A 25,166-nucleotide genomic window follows, 5' to 3' on the forward strand; every position below is an offset into this window, starting at 1 on the left:
TGCATAATATTCCATTGCATATATTTAACTTGTTTTTAAATTTTTTTTTTTTTTAAGATTTTAAGTAATCTCTAAACCCAACACAGGGCTTGAACTCACAACCCTGTGATCAAGAGTCGCACTCTTTTTTTTTTTTTTAAAGATTTTATTTATTTATTTGACAGAGAGATTACAAGTAGGCAGAGAGGCAGGCAGAGAGAGAGAGGAGGAAGCAGGCTTCCTGCTGAGCAGAGAGCCCGATGCGGGACTCGATCCCAGGACCCTGAGATCATGACCTGAGCCAAGGCAGCAGCTTAACCCACTGAGCCACCCAGGCGCCCAAGAGTCGCACTCTTGATTCCACTCTGACCGAGCCCGCCAGGTGCCCCTTGTTTTTAAAATGCAATGATTTACAGCTCTTACATGCTACATTTTTATATTATTTTCCTTTCAGAATTGACCACCAACCCTTAGTAATTATTATGAGTATATATTTTATTTAAGTTGTCACTTTAGCACTCAGTCTACAGAATTCATGTAGACACTAGAAAGGGTTCAAATATGTCAGGTCTAGGGGCGCCTGGGTGGCTCAGTGGGTTAAAGCCTCTGCCTTCGGCTCAGGTCATGATCCCAGGGTCCTTGGATCGAGCCCCACATCTGGCTCTCTGCTCAGCGGGGAGCCTGCTTCCTCCTCTCTCTCTGCCTACCTTTCTGCCTACTTGTGATCTCTATCAAATAAATAAATAAGTCTTTAAAAAAAATAATATGTCAGGTCTAAAAAAGGATCCCATTGGAATTCAATTTTATTCTGACTGGAAATTACTAAAGAATTAAATAGTGCCATAGCCCCCCCCCCCAACCCCCATCCAGTGGGGATATGGCCTATGAACCCCAGTGGATGCCTGAAACCACAGATAGTAATGAATCCCCTATATATGGTTTTTTCCCTGTACATGCCTACAACAAAGTTTAATTTATAAATGAGGCACAGAGATTAACAACAAAAACTGATAATAAACTAGAACAACAATAATAATATGCTGTGATAAAGGTTATGTGAATGCAGTCTCTCAAAATCATCTGACTGTACATACTCACCCTTGTTCTGTGATGATGTGAGATGAGAAAATGCCTCCTGTGGAGATGAAGTGAGGGGAATTACATAGGCATTGTGTTGTCATATTTGTTATCATTGACCTCCTGGTGTGTCGGGAGGAGGATCGTCTGCTTCTGGACTGAGGCTGACCGTCGGCCGCTGAAACCATGGAAAGCAGAAGCACGGATAGGGGGCATGGAGGGGAGACTATGGTGTGTGAAACCCAAGCTGAGTGGTTTCTGTCGCAGGGCACGTCCTCATGATGTAGAGGGCTGTCACCAAGTATCCCAAGTATTTAGCAACAGATGTGCGTGAAACAAAGCCTCACAAATAAAAATCTTGGATAAACTTTATTCTCCATCTTTGGGTAAGGGTACAAACTGTACACCATATCTATGAAGTCACGGCGCTCTCACTGTGCTAGAGAGGAAGGCTGCGGGTTGGCTGAGAAGTTAAAATGCAAGACTAATCAGGAGCAGCATATGCTGTGGCTTCTTATTTGAAGACATACAGAGAGTCTCTTCAGTAAGTACTGCCCCAGTTGTCTTCATAAATCAGTGTTAGGAAAACCCAAATGTTGTGTCTTCATCTATGAAATCACTCAACTGGCAAGCAAAACATTTCGTATCATCTATTTCTAAATACATGAGAAATAAAAGGAAGAAAGTAACAGGATATATAAACTCATGCTATCTTGATTCTAATGTCTAGCTATGAAAACATACGGTGATAACCATTGCTATCTACAATTTTTATGAAGTGCAGAAAGCCACTAGTGACTCCCACTTTCATAAGTCTTTTTGCTTGGTCATCAACAGATGCCTTTCAGATTTCAAAAGACCAACCATTATTGTTCTCTTTGTGCCCCTAAGAAATCAATACAACGTACATCAATTTCCTTCTTTCTGAATGTTCCAGTTAAAAACTAAACAGTGAAAAAAATATAGGAAACATTATCGTGGACACCTTTTTATCAAAACAACAAAAGATGTGCCACATGAACAGAACTCAAGTTTTATTTTTTTGTTGTTGCTTTTTTTAACAAGACTCTCAAGAATAATATAGGTTTTATAGATATAACCTCAAAGAAGGTGATCTTGAGGTTGCAACAGATACCTGCTAGTGAAAAGGCATTACTAGCATTTCAAAAATTTACAAAAACTTGACAAAGTAGTCTCCTAAACAGCTATCTTTATATTTGTAAACAAAATAAAAACTGGTTTATCCAGTTTCCACTGCACGTCAAACAGGAGGCAAAGTGATACAGATCATCTCTGATTTTAAAAGAAGAAGAAGAAAAGCCAAACTAGTTTAGACTGCACGTATTCTAGTCCCAGGGAATATTTTTGGAGGAGGACATGGGAGGAGCAGAGGAGTAAAAGTCTAACACGTTGACATCTACTTTAACAGTTTTTTTTTTTTTTCATTTACTCGTATTGCCTTGATACAATTAGTTTTTTCCCTACAAGTTAACAGTACTGTTGCTGTACAACACAGAATGCTTTTTCTTTTATTTCTCTACAGAAGCAAGTGTGATCCCTTTCCTAGCAGTTTGCATAGACACACTTGAGACTTCAGGCATAATAGGAGGGTAGTTTTCTCGCAGTTTCTGAGGGCTTCTCTCTGGAGCATCGGAGATGTTAACAGTTGGGCCTACACATGCATGCTGCCGTAGGTAGGTGGATGGTACAGGCGCCTCCGAGTTCAAGAACACAAGTGGGGAATAGGTCTGGATAAGGGCAAACTGCAACTTGATGTCTGCCACAGCCCTATCAAGGGGGCATGGGTATTTATTCCTTCACTCTGCTGATATAGTCAGCGATTTTGGAAACACTTTCCTCCTGCTGTTCTAGGGCATCTAGGACAATGCCCATCGGTGTCCTCTTCAAGCCTATTCCCTCCATCTTATTCTCCAGTTTGTTCTTGAGGTTCCGAAGTCTCAACGACGCGTGGATAAACATCACTGCGGGGAAATGAAACCCGGTTAGCACGGAAGCAATGGTTCTCCATCCACCGCGACCTTCCGCTCCCTGTCTTCACACTTTAGGGAAACCGCCTCAGTTAGCTGTAGACCCGTCCAGTTCTCTAACTGATCCAAGTCCTCAAAGGGATCCTAGAACTTGGTCTAAGGCTCTTCATCGTCAAGTCATATAGTAAGTTTTCTTTATGTGTAAAGGAAAACGTATTCAGCAGGAAGGACTCTAATCTGACAGCCACACTCTCTCACACTGAGTTGTTACCCTTCTGCTACTACTTAAATGCCTTGAAATTCACAGTGAATCAACAGGATTCCAACTCACGTAAAAACCGACTTAAACAAAGTTTTCCAAAAATGAGCTCATGCTCGGTTCACTAATAATCTTCCTGCAGGAAGTGTGCGGGTGAAGTCCACCAGGTTGTGCCTCCCGAGAGGCAGATGTGCCTCCCGAGGGGTAGTCTCCCACAGTGCTGGGTACAGACGTCTAGATAAAAACTCATGGTTTTAGGGGTGCCTGGGTGGCTCAGTGGGCTAAAGCCTCTGCCTTCGGCTCAGGTCATGATCTCAGGGTCCTGGGATTGAGCCCCACATCGGGCTCTCTGCTTAGCGGGGAGCCTGCTTCCTCCTCTCTCTCTGCCTGCTTCTCTGCCTACTTGTGATCTCTGTCTATAAAATGAATAAATCTTTAAAAAAAAAACCAACTCATGGTTTTATAGATCTCAGGTACCTCAAGGTTCTGTACATTTGCTTCATCACTTACAATTACTCACATCTGTTTACTAAGAAACATTCCGTGGCCCCTCTCCTGGACCTCCTGAACCAGAACCATGAAGGGACATCCCTGGGAATCTGTATTTTAAACAGGCCCAGCAGGGGATCTCTATCAGCAATTTTCTAACCCCCATGCACATATAAATCACCTAGGGAGCCTGTTAAAAAGAAGCAAATTCCAGGTCTCCACCACCCAAAATTCAGAAAGACTGAGGTAAAGCTCCATGATGTAAAAAGCCACTGTTCACTCTGGATGATTCTCATATGTTGATCTTAAGACTCTCATTTTGAGAAACATTGGTATGCCTTACATCTGGAGTCTCCCAACCTAGAGCTTTGGAAACATTTGAGGAACTTTCTAAAAATACAGGTTTGGGGAGCACCACTGTCAAATCACAGAATCAACATCTTAAGGGATATGGCTAGGATATGGCTATAAAAATCCATATTTTTTAAGTTCCTATATGATTCTGACAATCATCAAGGTGTAGGAGTCATGAATCCTCTCTAATTTCCTTATTTTATAAATGAGCAAACTGCAGCCCAGATAGGGTACCTGGTCCAAATCATATGGCTGGTTTCCAGCAGGTCTAGGAATAGAAATCTGGACACTTGACTCTCTACCAATGTTCTATTTCATAACACTGGCCTGTCTGGGGCCCTGATGTGGAAAGGTACTGAAGTTAACAAGTTGTGTTAAAAACAAACCAGAACCTTTGAAATACTAAGCTTGGCACATAAGGAGAACTTCAGGAATATTTCAAAAGTTTGAATTTGCTGATTCAAATATTTTGTCCAATAAGGGTCACCTGGCTGGCTTAGTTGCAAGAGCATGCAACTATTGATCTCGAGGTCAAGAGTTTGAACCCCACATTGGGTATAGACTTTACTTAAATAAATACTTAAAAAAAACAAATATTTTGTACATTAAGGTGTGAATTCTCCCAGAAATATCTGGGCTTAATCTAACATAACCTCAAACAAGCAACTGATTTTATTTAATGAAACAAATGCCCATGTGAAATGCTATTAAAGGGATCTTCTTGTGACTTAATATAATAGAATTTAATTAGATTTCTGCTGATGAGACTGCAATTATATCTGTTCTCTATTTCAGGTTTCAAGAGTTTGGAATCTCAGTAAATGACCCATGTAAAATTTGGGAAATATCTGGTCCTTGCCACCAAAATCAGAGTACTCAGTAACTGTATTCTGGGCCACTTATTCTTAAAGACTTAGGGCACTTTGACACTAAACATGATCTACTGAGTAAGCAGACAGTAAAGAGTTTATTTCTAAGTGAAATCCATTCATTCTGTGTTAGGACAGGATGAACGTCCTTTAGGAATTTTTAAGGAGATTGAGATCAGACTAGAAGCTGATGCAGGCTGTGCAAATTTCTTGCCATGGGACTTGGGATTTGTATTTCTTTTGTGCATTGTCATATCCCCAGAAGACTGTCTGGCACATACCAGGCCCTCATTATATCTCTGTGGAATTAGTGAAACATCAGGCCTTGATCTGCTATGGCAAAAAATTCAGATAATTTTGCAGACATGCCTACACACATAAAGAACAGGTCAGGTAATTCCCAATGAACAATTGCTCCTACTTATCTTTTCTTTTTTCTTTTTTTTTTTATGGCATAAGAAAAGAAGACAGAGGTTCACTTACGCAATAAAGGAAAAGTGATGCCAAACACAAAGACCATGACTCCCCCGAACATGGATATGAGGAAGTAGCTAGCCAGCATGACCACCATGACGAATGTCGTGGGATACTGCTTCTTCATCCGGCGGAGGATATCTTTGTTGTGGGCTGCCCACACGAACCCCGTGAACACAAGCACCACCACAATGCCTCCAAGGATCATGTTGAAGGGGCTCAGGAACCTGGAATACGAAGAAAAAGGGAGGCGAGGTCAGCACTGGTAGCCGCAGGATGTGAATAAAGATGAGGAAGGTGAGGAGGAGTCAAGTCCATGCTGAGTACTTAGCATTTTATCTACATGGTCTTATTTAATCCTCATAATGTGATGAGGCAGATAGTATTAATTCATTTCTCAGAAGAAGAAACAGAGGCATGGAGGTGAGAAAAATGGTGGCGCCAAGACATTTGGAAGTCTGACTCCCAACAAACTGGTCATCTTATTCGAGGCCTATAATTTTCAAAAACATTTTCCCCCAAAAGCCCATACATGGTTTTTATTACATTTTATTTTCTTATTTTTTTTAAACATTTTATTTATTTATTTGACAGACAGAGATCACAAGTAGGCAGAGAGGCAGGTGGAGAGAGAAGGGGAAGCAGGCTCCCTGCTGAGCAGAGAGCCCGATGGGGGACTCGATGCCAGGACCCTGAGATCATGTCCTGAGCCAAAGACAGAGACTTAACCCACTGAGCCACCCAGGCACCCCAGTTTTTATTGCATTTTAAAAGATACTACAAAACAAACAAATAAACAAACAAAATACTACAAATAAGTCTGAGGAACCATCTGGGGTCTTGCTGTTTCTAGCTGGACAACTTCAGTCTTACTTGTCCATCGCCTTGCTGAACGGGTCCTTTTTCAGAAACACGGGTACCATCCAAACTTTTTGTTGATATCTTTGATTTCAACTGTTGTGGTTTGCTGAACCAGAGCCGCCAAATCTGATCCATGTTCAATGTTGTTTCCTTCAAGAATTAACTCATTCTCCTGGGCTTGAGAAACTGAACAAGCCAGGCCTGGCCTCATCCAAACCCTGCAGATGTCTTTTTCACCCAAGAAATTTTGGATTTCGACAAGAGAACCATTCTCCCAGGGAATGACATTGCTGGGGAAGCAAGCACAGCCCTACCTCCACCCATAACGGAAGCCCAGTGTGACGCCCCTGATCACGTTCTGTATGTGACTACAGATGGTGCAAACAGGAGCCTGACCCTTTGTCTTCCCCCAGGTTTGTCAACTCTGAGCCTCTTCTTTCTCCTTCCAGGAGACTGATGTCTACACTGATGTGACTGACACCCCCCCACAGGATCCTGGCGGGCCTCTCACGATCACCGTGTGTCCCTGCAGAGTGACGATGACATTTGCTGGAACACAACAGTCCGACTGCTGAGCACGGTCTTCGTTCTCACGGTAAATGCAGCAAAGAGCTAAGAGACTTTTATAATTTAAGAGAGACTGCCTCTTTTGGAGGGGATGTTTCATTTCATTATATCCTGGGCTCTAGTACACACCCCGGACAGCACTCCCATATTTTCTGAGCTCTTTGGGTTTATCTAAATCCTCACAGAAGCTGCCACAACAGATGTATGTAGAGGTCCCATGATGGCCTCCATCGGCCATACGCAGTATGTTGTCACGTTTGTGTTTGGATGGTACAGTGTTTAAAAAGAATTTTTACTTGAATCCCATTGTATTGAAAAAAATCCATACAACTTGGGATTTCTAGCTTTTCCTGTAAACAAGAAAATCTAACAAGAGGAGGCCCACTTTTCCACCTGTCAATGACTGGCTAGAGTGCCTTCTCTTTCCTATGGAACAAGTGCTCTCCAATTAGCCCCCGTGTCCCTACGACCATCTATTGCATGGCCCTCACTGAGCCGCCATTCATCACTGCTTGTCTAACAGCTGCCCTGCACTGTTCTCTTACATAACCTGCCTGGCCCTTGGAGGCAGGTCTATGACTCCCAACACAGAGACTCCATTATAATTCTTTAAAAGGGGCAAGAGTGTCATTAGGAGATGGGTTATCTGCTGAGATTTCCAGGCACAGAGCCCCCACCTTCATTGTTACATACCCAAAGGTTACACTGTTGTTGATAAGAAAGAAGAAAACTAGACACAGTAGTTCCGAAGTGAGAAGGGACTGGGTGTTGTGGCCCTCACTGACACACAACCCACAGCATATACAGAGTCCTTCATATGACATTTGTGGTCAGTAAGGACAATGAGTTACTAACTTTGTACCCTCACAACGGGCTTAACGAGCATTTTACTCGGCAAGGACAATGAGGGTCAGCGTGTTTTCATCATGCACTGAATATCAACATGACTGATTTGGAAATGAGAGACAGGGGGAAAACAGGACTGGGAGGTGATGCCAAGAGCTTACTTTCTCTGAAACAGAACAGATGAAGGATTCGCACTCATGGCAGGGTTCATATTCGGGATAATTAAGATTCTTTTTTAAAAATCCCTTTATGTTTTAGCTCTGATTCTGTCTTCGGAAACACAAAAGCTATGTGAAATAGTTTCAAGTGAGAGAGGAAGTACTGCATTCCTTAATGGGCGAAATCAGGAATAAAATAATGTGAAACTGCTTTGATGAAGTTAAAAATTTCTATTAAAATGCATGGAATTAAACAGTGGTAAGACTAGTGCAGTAGGACATAATTTAGAGTTAAACCCTATAATAGTAAGTTGCTTATTTCATTCAAATATTCATCCCCTTCCAGGCAATAAATCTCCTCCTCAGAATACAATCAAAGGAAACAAATAAAATGTAAAGACAGAGATGTAACAATCTTCACAGGAGTGGTATTTATGATGAAAAACTTACAGCAGTAACATATAGAGCCACCAATTTACTAGAGGTGGTCTATGCGGCTATTTTTAAATACTCAATAATATGGAAAGATATTACTAGTCTATTGAGTGGGTAAAAGTAATCATACTACATTCTCTCCGTTAGGTGGATTTATATATGTCATGTACCTGAGAAGGAGAAATTTTTATAATTAGTACCTTATTCTGTTATCAGAAATAAAATGAACATATATGAAAGGAAAATATAAAAATATAAAAGCAGCTTCTCCCCAGTCTATGACCCAGGCTGGGCACAGGCCAGCTACAACCACCCATCTTTACTTCCACTGTCTCTCCAACAACATTCATGCAATTGCAATTCATACACCACAGCAAAGCTGTTCCTTCTCCCACTCTAAGCCTGGTTTCCTGGCGCTTCTCCAGATCCTCTTGTGGCAAGGGGTACCACCCCACTCCCCCAGGCTTTCCCAGCGTCCAGCAATGGACCCGTTCTGTCTGTCCTTCACCAGTTCTTTATCATCTGGGCCCACAGAGTCACTCTGTACGTTTTCTGTTTTAAAAAATTGTATCTGGGGGCGCCTGGGTGGCTCAGTGGGTTAAGCCGCTGCCTTCGGCTCAGGTCATGATCTCAGGGTCCTGGGATCGAGTCCCGCATCGGGCTCTCTGCTCAGCAGGGAGCCTGCTTCCTCCTCTCTCTCTCCCTCTGCCTGCCTCTCTGCCTACTTGTGATCTCTCTCTGTCAAATAAATAAATAAAATCTTAAAAAAAAAAAAAAAATTGTATCTGGGTTATGCTGTACCTTCTGCCCAGATCTGGGAAAGATCACTGCAGGCTTGGAGAAGGGAAGAACTGGACAGGACAAAAATAAAATCTTTTCTAGCAGGTGGTAAAGGAAACGGAGCAGAGAGGCCCAGAAACTGTCGCCGATTAATACATCTCATTCCTAGCCCTCGAAAGACGCCGAAAGAAGTTATCCTGAGAGACTGGAGCCGTTATAGTGGGCAGCATCGTGAGTAGTTCATTCCCTTTGTTTACTAGTTTCACCCCAATATTTTTGAGCTGTAAAGGAAAGCAAGCATCAACATGAATACAAAACACTCCAGTGGAGGGTTCAAGTTTAAAGAAACTGCCTTGCATTAACTGCAAATAAAAGACGGTTGGTTGGTAGCAAAACAGCAAAGGTATCCTACTCAGTTCCTTCTAGAACACCTATCAAAATAATTCATGAGGTGAAGCGCATCATAAAAAGTATGCCAAGTTTTGCCCGTTTTTCTCTGGACAAGCAAAGTAGGCTTCTATGTTGAATGTCTAAATAAAGCCCAGGACAAAGAACAACAAAAAATCCAGGCCTGACTCAAGCAATTCCAAATTTGCTTTTCACCTGTTCCTGTTGCTCATGTTCAAGAGAAAAGAGCAGAGCACAGAGCCCTATAGAACTGGTTTTAGCTTACAACACACCCAGCCACAATCTATAATTAGAAAGTAACCAAGTTTCCAAGCTGGAAAAAATGAACAAAGTTACTCGGAGCAGAAATGGTTTTCTTCCTTATTCTTCTGAAGTGCCATTCCATTCTAACAAAGAGTAAAATTTGTACCACTCCAAGGCCTTGGCACCTACTTGCATTTGGAGGAAAATAAAACACATACACCACCCTCCAGGGTTTAATTTCATTTTCCAGTGGGTGCAGGAGCTTGGGAGCCGGCTCTCATCTGAGATGAGTGAAATTTCTTAGTCAACAGCTGGGCTCTTAGTCATGCCAGTCACAATAAAGCCCAGGAAGCTTTAGACAAAAACTCCCATGAATATGTTACCCCAGCTTTCGTGGGGACAATTGCCACTGGGCTCTGATGGGTGGAGTTTCATCTACTGGTAGTCCCCCAGTGAGAAAGGGCGGGAGGAATGGAGGCGGGAAGATAGAGAGAAGGGAAAAGGACAGAGAAGGGAGAAGGGACAGAGTGGGAGAGAGAGAAAATGCAGTTTTCTGTCCTTGATGGAAATAGGATCTAGTTTAACAACTGTAGAGTGTTCAAAGATAAAGAGCTTCAGTCCCCTTGCACAGATGAATAAACTGAGGCCTGGAGAAGTGATGAAACACATTTGAAGGGGTGTAGGGGAGAGAAAAGGATGCCAGCTGATGTAACCATGACAGCAATTCATGACAGCCCCTTGTGTATTGTTAGGCAGCTTCCAGACTCCAATCGCCCCTCCCCCACACCCACCCATTCTCAGTATTCTTCCACTTGGGGTCAGCAACGAAGGATCATTCTGGGAAATCCCTTGATGTTCTGGTTTCTCTCTGAGGCGAGGTGGCTACCAGCAGGTGTGGACACATGTCCTGAATGTGCCGACATGATTCAGCTAGCCAGAGCTAAAATTTCAGCTCCTGAAGGAGGAGAGGAAAAAAAAAAAAAAAAACAACACAAAACCTGGCTGACCACATAATTTTAGAGCTAGGACAGATCTGGAAAAACACATCTCATTCTACACTTAAGCAAGCTAGGGAATGCACAAGTTAGTAAATATGTCCAAACCCATCCACTGTAGGATTGGCGATAAAAGTTTACCAAAACGGACATCCTCAGATCAAGTCGAGTGTACCACTGGTAACTCCGGGCACAATGCAAGGCCCACGAGAGCCAAAAAGGCAGTGAAATACTTCCTGAGCAGTGGAAGCCGCTTTGCCCTGAGTTCCAATTTCCTAACCCCAAAAGGTATTTTTGTAGTTGGGTTCCTGAGGAAGCCTGACTCACCAAGACAGGCAGGGAACAACTTACTCACAGTGGATTTCTCTAAATTGGTGATGTTTTTCTGTGGTCCTTCAATAGCCAGAAGGGTCATTGCACAGATGAACCCACCCATCCATTTTCTTGCTTCTCCTTGCTCTTAGAATAAAAATACAGTTCGTTACACATGCTCCAAGGCCCCACAGGGTCTGGCGCCTGCCTGTGTGTGCCTCTAGGCCACTAAATACTGCTATGGGATTCGTACTGGCACAAGGAGGACTGGCTGGAGCGGGAACGGGGCAGGGGGCTACAATCCAGGCCACATTTGACTCACTAACCAATCTGGCTTGGGATGCATCTGCTAGGCAGAAGGGGTGCTTTCAATAATCAGTCTGAGGGAGCCCGAGGGCTAGCAGCAGCCCTGCCTGTGGTCTTTTCATACACAGCCTCCTATTCTCACACTCTGTCCCCTGGGGGTTTTGATCTCACTCTAGACCTCGCCCTGTCTCTGGCCCCCACAAGCCTGCACACAAGCCATTCTCTGCATGACTCACTCCTACTTCCTTCAAAATGCACCCTGATCAGCCCTTCTTCTGTCTCTCTGGCCACATCAGAGCACCATATGCCTCTCCTTCCTAGCCTCATCACAGCCATGGTGTTACCTTTACTTGAATGAGGACTGGATGCATGTCTGTCTCCCACTGGATTAAGCTCTTTGAGGGCTGGGACTGTAACATTTTCTCTCTGGCACCTAGCAACTTTCCACGACTAGGAATGAAGGGACAGGAAGTTTCTCTTGGACAAATCACTATTATTCTCAGTGCACACTAAATATTACCGGAGAAATAGTCCCTGTCTTTCGTACCTTCACAGAGCTATGATGAAAGGACAGAGGAAAAAGAAAAGTAGGAAATATCATGTGTGCCTGTCCAGATGGGAGGCAGAATGATTGTGACATGGTCCAAAAGGGCCCTTTGGCTTCCCGGCAGGAGGAACTTTGTAAGTCTTGCCACTAGCACGTGCTGGGGATCAGAAGGGAGCTTGGGGGAGCCACGGGAGACTCAGAGTCCTGCAGACATGTCTGTACACGCCCCTCTTGCTCTTTGATTCCCCAGATAACCCCAGTGGCCTTCCATGGTTATTCTGGTTTCCCAGTATGGCTTTTGCCCAGGCAAATACTATTTCTGACTGTAAAGTATAGACATAAATGTACAAATCAGCTTGGGAGTCAGTATGATCAGGGTCACCTTGGCTTAATAATGACCGGGTAAAGCAGACTTTGGAGCAGTCTAAGGCGGAATGGGAGCCTTCCTCTTTGGTCGCAGAAAGGACATCGTAACCTAACATTGAGATCTGAGCTGAATTAGGAAGACCCACAGAATTTACTGCACCCTTGTTGGTACTATCAGTGATATCCTGTGCACTTGGCACCATGGATCTAAACACTCAAATGGTCCACTCCGTTGGCAGCAGCTGACAAGTTTAAAGTATTCACAGAAGACACACCTTCTGTACCTCCATTTTTTGTTTGTTTGTTTATTAAGCTAATTGCTGTGCTCGCTTCGGCAGCACATATAATAAGCTAATTGCTTATTTTTTTCTTAGTCAACAGTCAATTGGGTCTGGTTTAGAAGCCATATATCTCAGACTTCCCTCGGCGATGTCACTTCAAATAACAGTGTACAAGGATCTGATTAGCTTGCAACTGTTCCTTTTGAAACTTTACATTAGGGCAAATTTCTACCCTATACAATGCTGAGAGAACAGTATAATGGACCTTCATGTATACTCATCACTGCTTTCAGCAATTAGGAACCCATGGGCACTCTCGCAACAGATAATGTTTTGGAACTGAGGTGGAAAGATCTTTGTTTGCAAACTGTTCTTTCTGAATCCTTTCAGCAGAGTAAATTCAACTGTTTCCCCACAGCACAGAGAATCAGGGCATGGGCAAATGTAAATGAGCCTGGTGGCACTTAATCTTCTTTTTTACAGGGATCATCCAGCCCATTTTCCCCCCACCAACACCCAGTTTCTCCATTCCCTTCTGTTTCTCTGAGACAGGGAGAAACCACGTGCATGTGTACAGAAGCAGATTAGAGAGGGAGGAACCAAAGCTTCAATTTTCTACTTCAGTTGGACTTTCTGCCTTCTCAGTGGTGTCTCCATTAGTGATTGCTCCATGGAAGGGTAGGCTGGGAAATCCCACCTGTTTAATGGTAAATCCTTACAGAAGGGAGAAGCAGCCTGCAGCTTTTGTCTGAGATCACAGGCATGAAAGTGTTCTTGGAAATAAGAGGCAAGCAAGCCCATTGCAACAGACAGAGGAGAATGTTATGGGTATGTACTCTGAAGCTGAGTGATAAGGGATAGAATTCATTTGTCCAAAAGGAAAAGAATAAGAAATGTCTAATAGTGCTGTGCAATTTGGTATTAAGGTCAAGTTCATCTTTCAGAATTGGATTTCTAAAGCAGAGCTCTCGGCCCCTACTAAGTAGATTGAGAGCTTTTGCCTTCTAAGAAAGGGACCAGGAACTTATCCAGAAATCATTATAAATCCTAATATGGGTAAAGGAGACAGAAACTACCATCCCCAGGCTGATCGTAGCAGGAAGTTTTTTTCTTTTTTTTTTAAGTGTTGGGGGGGGGGGGTCAAGAACAAGGCTTCATAAACGGTGTCCAAGGATTTAATGAAAGGCAATCCTTATTAGGTGAAGAATTTTGAAATTATAAATTTTATTGAGGGTTGACAGACCTCTTACAGTTCTGTACTCGGAAGCAGCACGGAACCCATCAAGGAAAGGCACAGGCCAGCACTGCAGGGGCCCTGTCTCAAGTGGAGTAGAAGGACTGGAGGGGAGGAGGGGGATTCATTCTGGGAGGACTGGGAAGGTAGGGGGAGCAGTACTCCTGCTTGTGCCCTCTGTGCCTGCGCAGGTGGCCCCCAGAGCTCTCTGACCTACAGCACGTGCTCAGGAAATACTTATCCAACTGAGCTGCAGGGGAGGACGGGAAGGAAACATGTAATTATCCTTTCCCCTGTCCACACTCAAGGCCTCTCCCATTTTCAACACCTGAGTTTTGAAATTTGGGATCATAATGAACAGGGGAAAGGAGGTAAGTCAGGTTGAAAAGAATGTTTTGATGTGCGGGTATATTTCTGTACACTTGCTCTCTTTGTATAAAAATGAATTATGTCTGTAGTTTCGCCTTGCTGCCCCTCTAGACTCTAAACACGATGAAAGCAGGTATCATGGAGTCGTATTCTCCACTGTGTCTCCTAGCACGGTGCCTGACAAGTTGGTAAATGCTTCATAGTCTTTGTGTAGTGGACCAAGCAAAAAAAAAAAAAAAAAAAAAAAGAGTAATATTGTAGCATTGGTGTGGGAGTTGATTAATCTCAAGAACTTTTTGCTAGGTTTTGGCATAAAAAAACTGCCATTAATTCCATCTGCAAATGTTTTAATACATTCCAATCCAGAACATCCCAGAGCTCTCTCTGTTTTTTTTTTTAAGATTTTATTTATTTGACAAAGAGAGATCATAAGTGGGCAGAGAGGCAAGCAGAGAAAGAGAAAGGAGGAAGCGGGCTCCCTGCGGAGCAGTGAACCCAATGTGGGACTCGATCCCAGGATCCTGAGATCATGACCTGAGCTGAAGGCAGAGGCTTAACCCACTGAGCCACCCAGGTGGCCCCCAGAGCTCTTTGATCCCGTTCTTCCTTTACCAACTAGAAACTTGGGTTTTTCATTTTTGCAGCATTAAAAAGTACCAACAATTTGACTATTTTTCAATACCAGACAACTGGCAGCCATAGGCCTCAAACACATTACGGGACCACACTCATTCTGAAAAGATTAAAGTAATGTTCGTTTTCAAACAGAAGTACCAGCCTTCCAGAAATGTCTTGCCATTTCAAACAACTAGAAGCATAAAGTGACCCCTGGAGTTTCCACCCTCTGGTAACACCTCCCCAGGCCACATAGTAAGAAAGTACTTTAAGAATATATGGGCTCAAGAAAAGAAAAAAAAAAAATGAGCTCATTCAGGAGCTACACTACGCTGTCCTAAAGGGGAGGCCTGATCATACATGTATAAAAATAGATGAGCCTTTTAGCTGGAGATGCACTGGAGGCATTTATATGTTTGAAAATTCTGTGTGTGGTTGATGCTTTCTGAAGCCACGCCAGGAAGACTCCTGATGGCAGGGAGGAATTTGAGAATAAGAAAGGCAAATAATACAAACTGTGAGAGTCGGTGAAGGAGCTGAATTTGGTTAATTAGAAGCTTCAGAATATTTGCAACGGGACTTAACAGGATAAGTATTTTACTTCATAACAATAAAAGAGGCTACTATTTATTAGCAGCTTTTGGTCCTAATTAGCCACATGAACTCCAGCCTTCCCAACTGTGAAACTGGGAGTGTGACGGGAGCAGTACTTCTTAACTTCAACCTGGGGGTGTGTATCAGAATCACTTGGGGAGTTAAGATCCTGCACTCACCCACGAAGTATCTATTTAGTATTTCTGAAGTTAACACCTGGGCATATGGGTACATTTATTTAAAATTTCTCAGTGGTTCTTTTGAACCAGGCCAGACCAGTGTTTCTTAAATTTTAATGTGCCTATGAATCATCTGAGAGTCTTGTCAGAAAGCTGACTATGATTCAGGAGGTCTGGGAGGGTGCCTGAAATTCTGCATTTCCAACAAGCTCCCACGGTGAAAGACGTTGCTGTTCTATGGCCCATATTTTAGATTTCCGGAGCTCAAATCTTTCAGCATTCTGTTAAGCACAGAAATTCCAGTCCACAACCAGAATGCATTATATACTGAGCACTTAAACTGGAGGTGTAGGTAGGTGTTGTCTTTGATTTTCACTTTGAAATAGAGGCAGAGACTTCTATTGCTTTGTATGATATAAAAAGAGTATCAAGGGGCCCCTGGCTGGCTCAGTCACTGGAGCGTGTGACTCTTTATCTCGGGGTTGTGAGTTTGAGCCCCACGCTGGGAGTAGAGATTCCTTCAAAGAAAAAAAAAAAAAAAAAGAATATCTAGTGGCAAGATGTATTGTGTTAAGGATGGAGAAGGTACATCATATCTTCTTCAATCTTAGGCATTTTTCCTTTCTTGACTTAAAAAATGCGAAGCCCCTTTCAGCAAAACACACACTTCCCTGCTTCTTATTAATGCTATTCCTTTTAAGTCACCCAGTCTTTTCTGAAGTGATGCCTGAATCTCAAAAAGAAACTGAAGTCTTCAAGGGAAGTAATACAAGTGTTTTTAAGAAACAAGTTACAATTATGACAAAACCACTAAAGCATATCCATCGTCTAATATTTCTAAGAGAACACACAAGCTGTGAGAATTCCAGATATACTTGGAACCTAGGACATAATATAATAACAGCAGCTACTGTTTAAATATTATCACTTGCTGGGCCTTAATGCACTTCATATTAATTAAGTCATGTAATTCCAAGTTTATGGTAGTGGGACTCCAGAGCACATGAACTTTTAAGCAAAAACATAGAAAAGCAACAGCCAGAATGTTGTCAAAAAAGGGAGTCTGTGGAATCAGCAGAGTCTTCCAGGCAGAATAAAAAAAGAATGATAGCATAACAAATTTAATAAATCGAGGATAATGATCAAAGCCATGTAAGCTTAAAATCTGCTCCATACTTATGTATGAACACTTAGAAGCCAGGAGCTAAAATCAAATTGTTTTGCTAAGTAACTGCCAGGAACTCTGTTTTTGTAACTTGTTATAAACTGACTTGCATTTAGTGATCACTAAATTATCGTGATTTTCTTGGCAACAGAACTGTGGTTCTCAACCAGGGGCGATTTTGACCTCCAAGGGATATTTAGCAACATCTGCAGGCAGTTTTTTGAGGACCTGAGTGCCACTGGCATTCAGAGGGTCGAGAGCAGGGGTGTTGCTACATATACCTACAATACACAGGACAGTCCTCTACAATGAAGAATTGTATGATCCCAACTGTCCACAGTGCTGATATTGAGAAAGCTGGCAGGGGAGTATTTCACCAAAATTCTATAAGGGCAATATGAATTAGTGAAGAGTCTGCATTATAACCTTTTCTAAATTGTATTTTTACACTACAGTAATCTTAGCCAATATGTAGCAAGTGCTGTCAGCAATGACCCAGTTAGAATCACTTGAGGAGCATGCTGTTGCTATGTACTAGAGTGCTGCTATGTGCTTCAACATAATTTGTTCCATTAGGTCAGTTAAAAGTTGCCCCTGTGATTACATTGCAGCCTTCTGTTCATCTATTTACTTTGTATTCACCTACTGAGTATCTGCTATAGAGGAGGCCTCAGGGATACAGCGAATACAAGTAACTGTATAACCACGACAGTTGATAACCACGGCAAGAAAAAGAAAAAGCAATCACGAACAAAACCCACAGTCTCTGGCCTCTAACCACGGCAAGAAAAAGAAAAAGCAATCACGAACAAAACCCACAGTCTCTGGCCTCAAGGAATTTATAGTCCAGGGTGGAGACAAGGAAACAGACAACTTAAAAGCCTGTGAGGTTAACTACCAGGAGATACAGGCACAGGTGTGTGGCCCAACTAACACAAGGAAGTGAGGGACAAAGGGAAAATGTTTCCAAAGAGATGGTACTAAAGCTGAATCTTGAAGGAGAAGTAGGAGTAGATAAGTTGGCTGGAACTTGGGAAGATGGAGCTGTTGGGATAAAGATGCTGTCTATTGGGCGCCTGGGTGGCTCAGTAGGTTAAGCCTCTGCCTTCGGCTCGAGTCATGGTCTTGGGGTCCTGGAACCGTATTGGGCTCTCTGCTCGGCAGAGAACCTGCTTCCTCCTCCTCCTCTCTCTGCCTGCCTCTGGCTACTTGTGATAGCTCTTGTCAAATAAATAAATAAAATCTTAAAAAAAAAAAGATGCTGTCTATGTTTCTCATACTAACAATAATAAATAATAATAATAATAATAATAATAAGTAAATGTGTTACTTATTATCTGGACACTATTGTAAGAACTTTGCCTGTAGTGACTCGGGTAATCCTCATAGAAGCCCTATGAGGCAGGTACTATAATTAGACTCATTTATAGATGAGGAGGCTGAGGCACAGGCGCAGTTGAAGTCCAAGGTTACACAGTTGATGACCGGCAGTTGGGATTTAAAATTTACTTAATGTGGCTCCGGTGCCTGAACTCTTAACCACTACTTTATACTCTTTGAAGAGCCAGAACATATGACAACTATCTTTAATAAGGGCTGTTAACTAAGAGACTCACTCAGAATTAATCTAAGAGGCAGAGTAGATCTACTGAGTGGAAGTCACATGCCTGGTAAATAAGGCTTTTTGGATGAAGATGGAACTTCTAACCATGGATTACAAAGCCTTGCCTGATCAGGCTCTCAGATACAGATTTACCTCTATCCTAATCCCTCTTAACCTCCATCTTGGGAAAGGCAGCCCTTTCTAGTGCTTTTGGAGGTAGATGATATCCACTTGGTCTTACTTCTTCCTTCCTGCGAGCTGGAAGAGCAGGCTTTCTGCATCCTGACCCAAGCCAGTTTGCAACACAGGAGAATTCACAGTTGAGGCTAGAGACCTCCAACAAGGCCCTGGAGGCCCCTTGTTCACTACTCAGGGACAGAAGCTTTGAAGAACACACTTTGAACATTGTTCCTTCCCCAGTAAATACCCAGGCCACGTTTTCACACACACTCTACCAAAGTATGGGAAACTATCAGATGCTAGAGAAGATCCAGATAAACAGCCTCCAACACTGCTCTGAGCCACCCATCTGCTGACATCACCGAGAGGAGAGTTCTCTTTAGAATGAAAAATGTTCCAGAGTCAACTAAGCTCCCTAACCCCGAAGATATTTGGTTTCTTCCAGCTTTAAGAGACTAAACTTCATGACTCATAAGAAGATGACACATTATGGCACATTAGGGGCACCTGGGTGGCTCAGTCGGTTAAGCATCTACCTTCAGCTCAGGTCGTGATCCTGGGCTCCCAGCATGGAGCCCCACTGAGCAGGGAGCTTATTTCTCCCTCTCCCTCTGCTCCCTCTACCCCCCGATCATGTTCTCTTTCTCTCTCTTAAATAAATAAATAAAATCTTAAAAAAACAACAACAAAAAAAAACAGATGGCACATTAATTCAGAGCACAAGACTGAGCAAGTCAATTTATACTCTCTGAGCCTCAAGGATAATAATAATAGTAATAACAATAATAATAATAACTCATCTCACTGGGTTGTATGAGATAATGAAGGTAAATTATTTACCAAATACTTGGCATACAGAGCACTCAGTATGCAATAAATGTTTGCTTTTATTACTATTAGATTGTAAAGAAAAAAGTCGTTTGTAGAAAAATTACTGTGTGTTTGTGGGTGCAGAGAAAACAGTTAAAGGTCATACCCCAAATTTTTACTGGGGTATGAAGGAAATCCTATTTTTTTACACACACGTAGTTTTCAAATCAATTTACTGCTAGCCTGTATCTTTTCTAAGTTTTTTAAAATAATAATAAAAGTAAAGATGCTATTTTTTACTTTTACCTTCAAAAAGTTCACTGCCAGCCAACATTTCTTATTTGAAAGGAGAATGGGAAAGGCCAACTCTTTAAAACTGCCTGGAGTGAGTAGGCTATGGCACTATAATGAAGGAGCTATATTTAGTCAGGGGGCTGGACCCTGACCTTCACAGTGAAAAACGGATTCCATCAAAGCAGCAAGCCTGCCCAAGCCTGTGACTAGTCTGGGCAGTACACCTCTTTGAAAAGCAATAGTTTTGGGGCCCCTGGGTGGCTCAGTCATTAAGCGTCTGCCTTTGGCTCAGGTCATGGGCATGGGGTCCTAAGATGGAGCCCTGCATCGGGCTATGGGCTCAGTGGGAAGCCTGCTCCTTCTCCCTTTCCCACTCCCCCTGCTTGTATTCCCTCTCACACTGTGTCCCTCTTTGTCAAATAAAATAAAATCTTAAAAAAAAAAAGAAAGAAGGAAAGAAAGAAAGGAAAGCAATACTTTTCTCTGAACATTTGACTAGTATGTGTCAAACCTTGTCTAATATCTAAGTTTCGAGGGTTACCGCAAAGAAAAAAAAAAAAAAAGGCCTCATATCTAGATCACCAGATAGTATGTCTGGCTTGTTTGTTTACTAAGAGGGAGAAAAGAAAAAGAAAGCAAACCAACAGATGTAATCAACAGATGCAATCCTATATACTATTTATTTTGTTTCAACAAAATCTTTTCATGTTCTCGGAAATGAGCTTCAAGCACAAGGATAGGGGAAAGGTTCAGGAAGTAGCCGCCCCCGGCCTTAGCCCTGTTCTATCCCAATTAATTTTAACTTGGCAGCCACTCTAATTCAGAGTCGGCTCAGAGCCTATGCCTTTCACACACCAAGTCATTCTTAGAGATTGTGATTCCTTAGGCAACACAGAATGAGGATCTGTGCAACTGTCCACTGAATCCCACAAACGAGGGTTCTCTTCTGCATGGGGACAACTACTCGGAACCAGGTCTGGAAGTTGTGAACTCTCTCCACCGTGCTGTTCCTGGTCCTATAGCTTCTCAACGACTGCAACGTGCCCTTGGGCTAGAAGTCATGTCTGATCGATCTTGGTGTTGTTTTGAGCTTGTCACCAAGAAGTGACTCAATAATAAATAAGCCAAAGATCAGCAAACCAACCTAAGAAACACCCTATTTGGCCTTTCCCACACCCTCCAAGTTGCAGATTCCTCCTCTTTCTCCCAGGCCAACTCTCCCTCAGTATTGGCAAGCAAGTTCCTTTATAAAATCTGAGGTTGGCTTTTTCTTTAAAGATGCATAGAATGGGGCACCTGGGTGGCTCAGTGCGTTAAGCCTTTGCCTTCGGGTGGGGTCATGATCCCAGGGTCCTGGGATGGAGCCCCACATCGAGCCCCACATCGGGCTCTCTGCTCGTCGGGGAGCCTGCTTCCTCCTCTCTCTCTGCCTGCCTCTCTGCCTACTTGTGATCTCTGTCAAATAAATAAAGTCTTTTAAAAAATGCATAGAATCAGCAAGACCTAGAATACCGCCATCCTGCAAAAGTCAGAAAAGCATTTCTTAAAGGGTAAACTACAAGAAAAGGTAGTTTCTAGAAGAACAGGTGTGTGTGCGGGAAGCGGGTGGAACTGTATTTGACAACACTTATTTTTAAGATCTGCTATTGAGAAGGTCTTTAATACGATGAGACCACGGGCTAGAAGGGAAGGAGAGAAAGTAGCCACGCCTGACAAGTCCTGGATGAAAACACAAGAGAACCCCGTTCCTAGAGTCAGGGCAGCCTTCACCCCACGCCCGGAGCTGCGCCACCAGGAAACACCCACCCTCTTGCTCCAAGCTCATCTTCCTCACCCAGTGAGACGGGCACTAGGCGGAGAAACCGACAAAGCGTGTCGCCTCCTGGGTGCCCTTTTTACACGAAAAGCCCTAGAATGCAGAGTTCGGATCCACACCCAGTCGCCCCAGTCTCCCAGGGCGGCGCCCGTTCCCACCAGCCCCAAGATAGGGTTACACCGCTTCCCTGGTTCTTATTTTTAAAAAGACTGGGGCACTGCAAATATCTACAACAAGGGCCTAATCAGGGTACAGAAGGGGTAAAAAAAGGATTTTTTTTTTTTTTTTTTTTTTTTTTTTTTTTTGGTTCGAAGCTGGCAAAATTTCCTCACCCCTAGCAATCCCTTTACGTCTCCGCCCGGGGCACGGGAAGGAAAAGGGGACATCAAGATTGCTGCGGCCTCGCCCTGACAAGTTTCCACTGGCTTGACCGCTTGCACTTGCCAGGGCGGAGGCTGGGCGTGGAGAGCGTTTCCACACCCCGGGATCCTGTACCCCCGGAGCCCCACGGTGCCGCCTTCGATCAGTGCCCCGGAGGGGGACCCTACTTACCCCACAACGGAAATCATCATGGCAGCCACCACCAGGTAGTTGGTCTGATAATAGAGCAGGTTGCTCACCACGCGGTTGTTCCATTTGGAAATGTCCCTGAAGTCCGGCCGGGCGAAGCGGTCAGAGCCAGGGAAGAAATCGTCCCAGGCGCGGAGCGGGGCGAAATTCACGTCCATGTCTACTCTTTCAGCTTCTTGTTCTTCCCTTCTGGAATCTGGCGGCGGCGGCGGCGCCAACCGATCAACTGAGCTGGGTTAAAGATGACAGCGGCTGAGGCTCAGCCGGCTCTGCGGTTGGTGAGCAGCAGAGCGAAGGAAATTGGGAGCGGGCGGGCGTTTTTCTCTTCTTTACTTCTTGATTGGCTCTAAGAGGTTGGCTACGAAAAGTGGGGCCTCGCGACAGAGCAAGGAGCAGAGTGCAAAACGGAGATGAAACTGACACAAAGAAACCAGAGGAAATCCCCAGTGTGAAACGAGATGGCAATGCCCTCTCTGACAGTGCGAATACACACCACCTCCTTTAAAATACCCCCTTTTGGGTGTTCAACATAAGAATGTGTTCTGGGCTTCAGGGAAATTTTTTTTTTTTGCAGCTGTTCAGATGCCAATCTAAGTGAAATGGAACGGAAGGCAACTACAGCGTTCCTGGAAGATGAGCTGGTTTTGAAAACTAAGTAGTTACTAACCTCTGCACATCTGAATGCAATTCTCATGTTTGCTCCTTCACTATGAGTCACTATGAGTGAAATCAGATTGGCAAAACGGGAAAGAAGAACGTGTAACAGAAGGCCTGGCTTGTTATTTCACCTCTCTCTCTCTCTTTTTTCTCCATCTGTCTTCTCCAGACAAATTATTGAACTACTGTGCTATTCTGATGCAATGGGCACTCTGGGTACATCAACCTTGAGCTGGGATGTTGTTCACCTTAGAAAGCAAGCAATGGTTTGCAGTGACCAATAGTGTAGAGTAATTGCTTAGAGTTAGATATTACTGCTATTATTATTAATAATAGTACAGACTATGATTCATCTATATGGTATTAATATTAGTGTGTTAACCTGATTTGTTTTCTGTGGTTTATAATGAACGTCCACTGACTTTTCTCTATCTTGTTGTAATTTTATTGTGGCGATTGTCTCCGAGTGGACTTCATAGGGGACAAAAAGGTAGAAGATTTGAGTATGATGCCACAAATATTTTGAATCCTTTCACTGCTCTGTGAAAACACTCTGGGGGATTAAAAAAACAAAAGGTGAAAAGAGTGCAACCTTGCCCTGCCTTCAAGGATCTTGCAATGCAGTGCAAAGACTAACTTAAATATATTGCACTAAGAGGAGTGCTGAGTAGAGATGTCCCAGAACTTAGTACTCAGTTACAGGAAGTTAGAGGGTGTGGAAGAATCTCCTGGGGCATATAATTTCAAGAAGCCACACTGTGGGCAAGCTGAGAAGATGATTTTGGTCATGACCAGCATACCAGCATACCAGTGCCAGTAGGACCCCACACCTGTTGGAGATCTCAGTGAGCTGTGACCAAGAACCTTCTAATTACTCAAGACTGCATGACTGTAAACTGTCAGATGTCTGTTAGTAATAATATGATTCCTCATTGATCATAGGCAATTGATATCCAGTAAACATTTGTTCCGTGAATTTTTTTTGTTGTTTTGTTTACAGGCACCTGGCTAGCTCAGTTCGTAGAGCATGTGACTCTTAATCTCAGGGTCTCTAGTTCAAGTCCCATGTTGGGAATGGAGCCCGCTTAAAAAAAAAAAAGAAAGAAAGAAAGAAAAGAAAAAAGAATGAATTTGTTTAAACCTCCAAGGAGGTTTACAAATAAAGAAACGAAAAAAGCCAGGTATAACTTGTATTTAGCATGATTTCCTTCTCCCTCTCTTACAAAATACTAACCAGACTTCTCTTTCTGGCTGCATATGACTCCCCCCACCCACTACACATTTCTTTGTCAAAATCATTTTAAATAAAAATGGACACATCTGGAATCCTTACTTGATTTCAGGTACTCTTTGAAATGCTGTTAGTAGCGGTACTTTGTTACTATTCATTTAGAGGGTCAGATTCAGTGTAGAGGCTTTCCTGTGGCTCTTATATCCATGCCTGTGCTTCTAGATGGACCCATCCTGAATATTTATCTGTCTGTATACAAACCATAGTGGATGGTCTAATAGTTTATGATATATTCCCTTTGAAATGAAATAAATCAGTTGCATGTCTGTTACTTTTATTGCTGGCAAGGGCAGGTGGCTATTTCTAATTCGTCTGTCTGAGTCAGTGGGAACGCCTTGGTGTCTTGTCATCTAGCAAAACACCACCACAGCAGTCTAGGTGTTAGTCCCAAGGCACATAGATGAAGGGCTAAGATGCCTTTGCACGCCTCTTCATTGTCCATCGGCACCCTGTTCCCCAGTCTATGAAATGGGTAGGTTTGAACTAGATGATCTCTAAGGCGCTTGTTGGTTTTTATCAAGGTGTGTGTGTGTGTGTGTGTGTGTGTGTGTGTGTAGCTTACTGTTGTTAATCAGAAGGTCTCCTTTTGATCAGAAAGTAACATTGCTTGCGCCCCACCCATTGAGCCTGTTTTGAAAAGCAAGGGCTTAATCTCCGTGGTTTCTATGGGCTGAGTAGCCTGGGCAAAATTAAAAAAAAAAAAAAAAAAGAGGTTTCTGGCTTGTTGTTACTGAGACATGTGACCCAAGAAAGTGGCTGGTGTCTCCTGCTACAGACTGTGGACTGTGAACTCTGTCTTCTCCCACTTACTGCCTGGCACTGACTTTTAGCTCAATGAGTGCTATTGAACTGAACCTGATTGAGGGATAATAAAGGACAAAGAGGAGACAACATCATAATTTATTAACAGCAGCTACATTTACTGAGTACCCATTAGGTTTTACAAAACTCCATGTCAGTGGTTCTCAAGCTTTATTTTGCACAGAATCATACAGGGCTTTGCAAAAGGTTGGGGATGGGGCTTGAAAACTTGCATTTATAACAATTTAACAAGTGGTTGATCAGGCATTGTATTTTGAGAACCACTGTATTTCATTCAATTCTCAGTCTTACAAGGCAAATATTTTACAAATGAAGACCCAACATTCCTCAAACTCTCATAGTTTTATAAGTGGAGAGTTAAGAATTTAAACTG

The 25,166-nt window shown here is 43.0% G+C and overlaps 1 protein-coding gene and 1 long non-coding RNA gene across 2 annotated transcripts; one reads left to right on the plus strand and one right to left on the minus strand.

Moving 5' to 3' along the window:
• Window positions 1–1,406: 1,406 nt before the first annotated feature.
• Window positions 1,407–22,208, minus strand: ARL6IP5 (ARF like GTPase 6 interacting protein 5). The gene is made up of 3 exons (XM_082691350.1): window positions 22,006–22,208; window positions 5,499–5,716; window positions 1,407–3,038 (listed from the first exon to the last, which is right to left on the minus strand). Exons 1-3 carry the CDS (start codon window positions 22,179–22,181, stop codon window positions 2,866–2,868), a joined length of 567 nt encoding a protein of 188 aa, XP_082547476.1. The 5' UTR covers window positions 22,182–22,208; the 3' UTR covers window positions 1,407–2,865.
• Window positions 22,193–24,012, plus strand: LOC309844427. Its single transcript, XR_014300677.1, has 2 exons — window positions 22,193–22,301; window positions 22,598–24,012. It is a non-coding gene; the product is annotated as an uncharacterized lncRNA (long non-coding RNA).
• The last annotated feature ends 1,154 nt before the right edge of the window (window positions 24,013–25,166 follow it).

This window comes from Mustela nivalis (genome assembly GCF_964662115.1).
Source record: "Mustela nivalis genome assembly, chromosome: 1".
NCBI classification, from domain to species: domain Eukaryota; kingdom Metazoa; phylum Chordata; class Mammalia; order Carnivora; family Mustelidae; genus Mustela; species Mustela nivalis.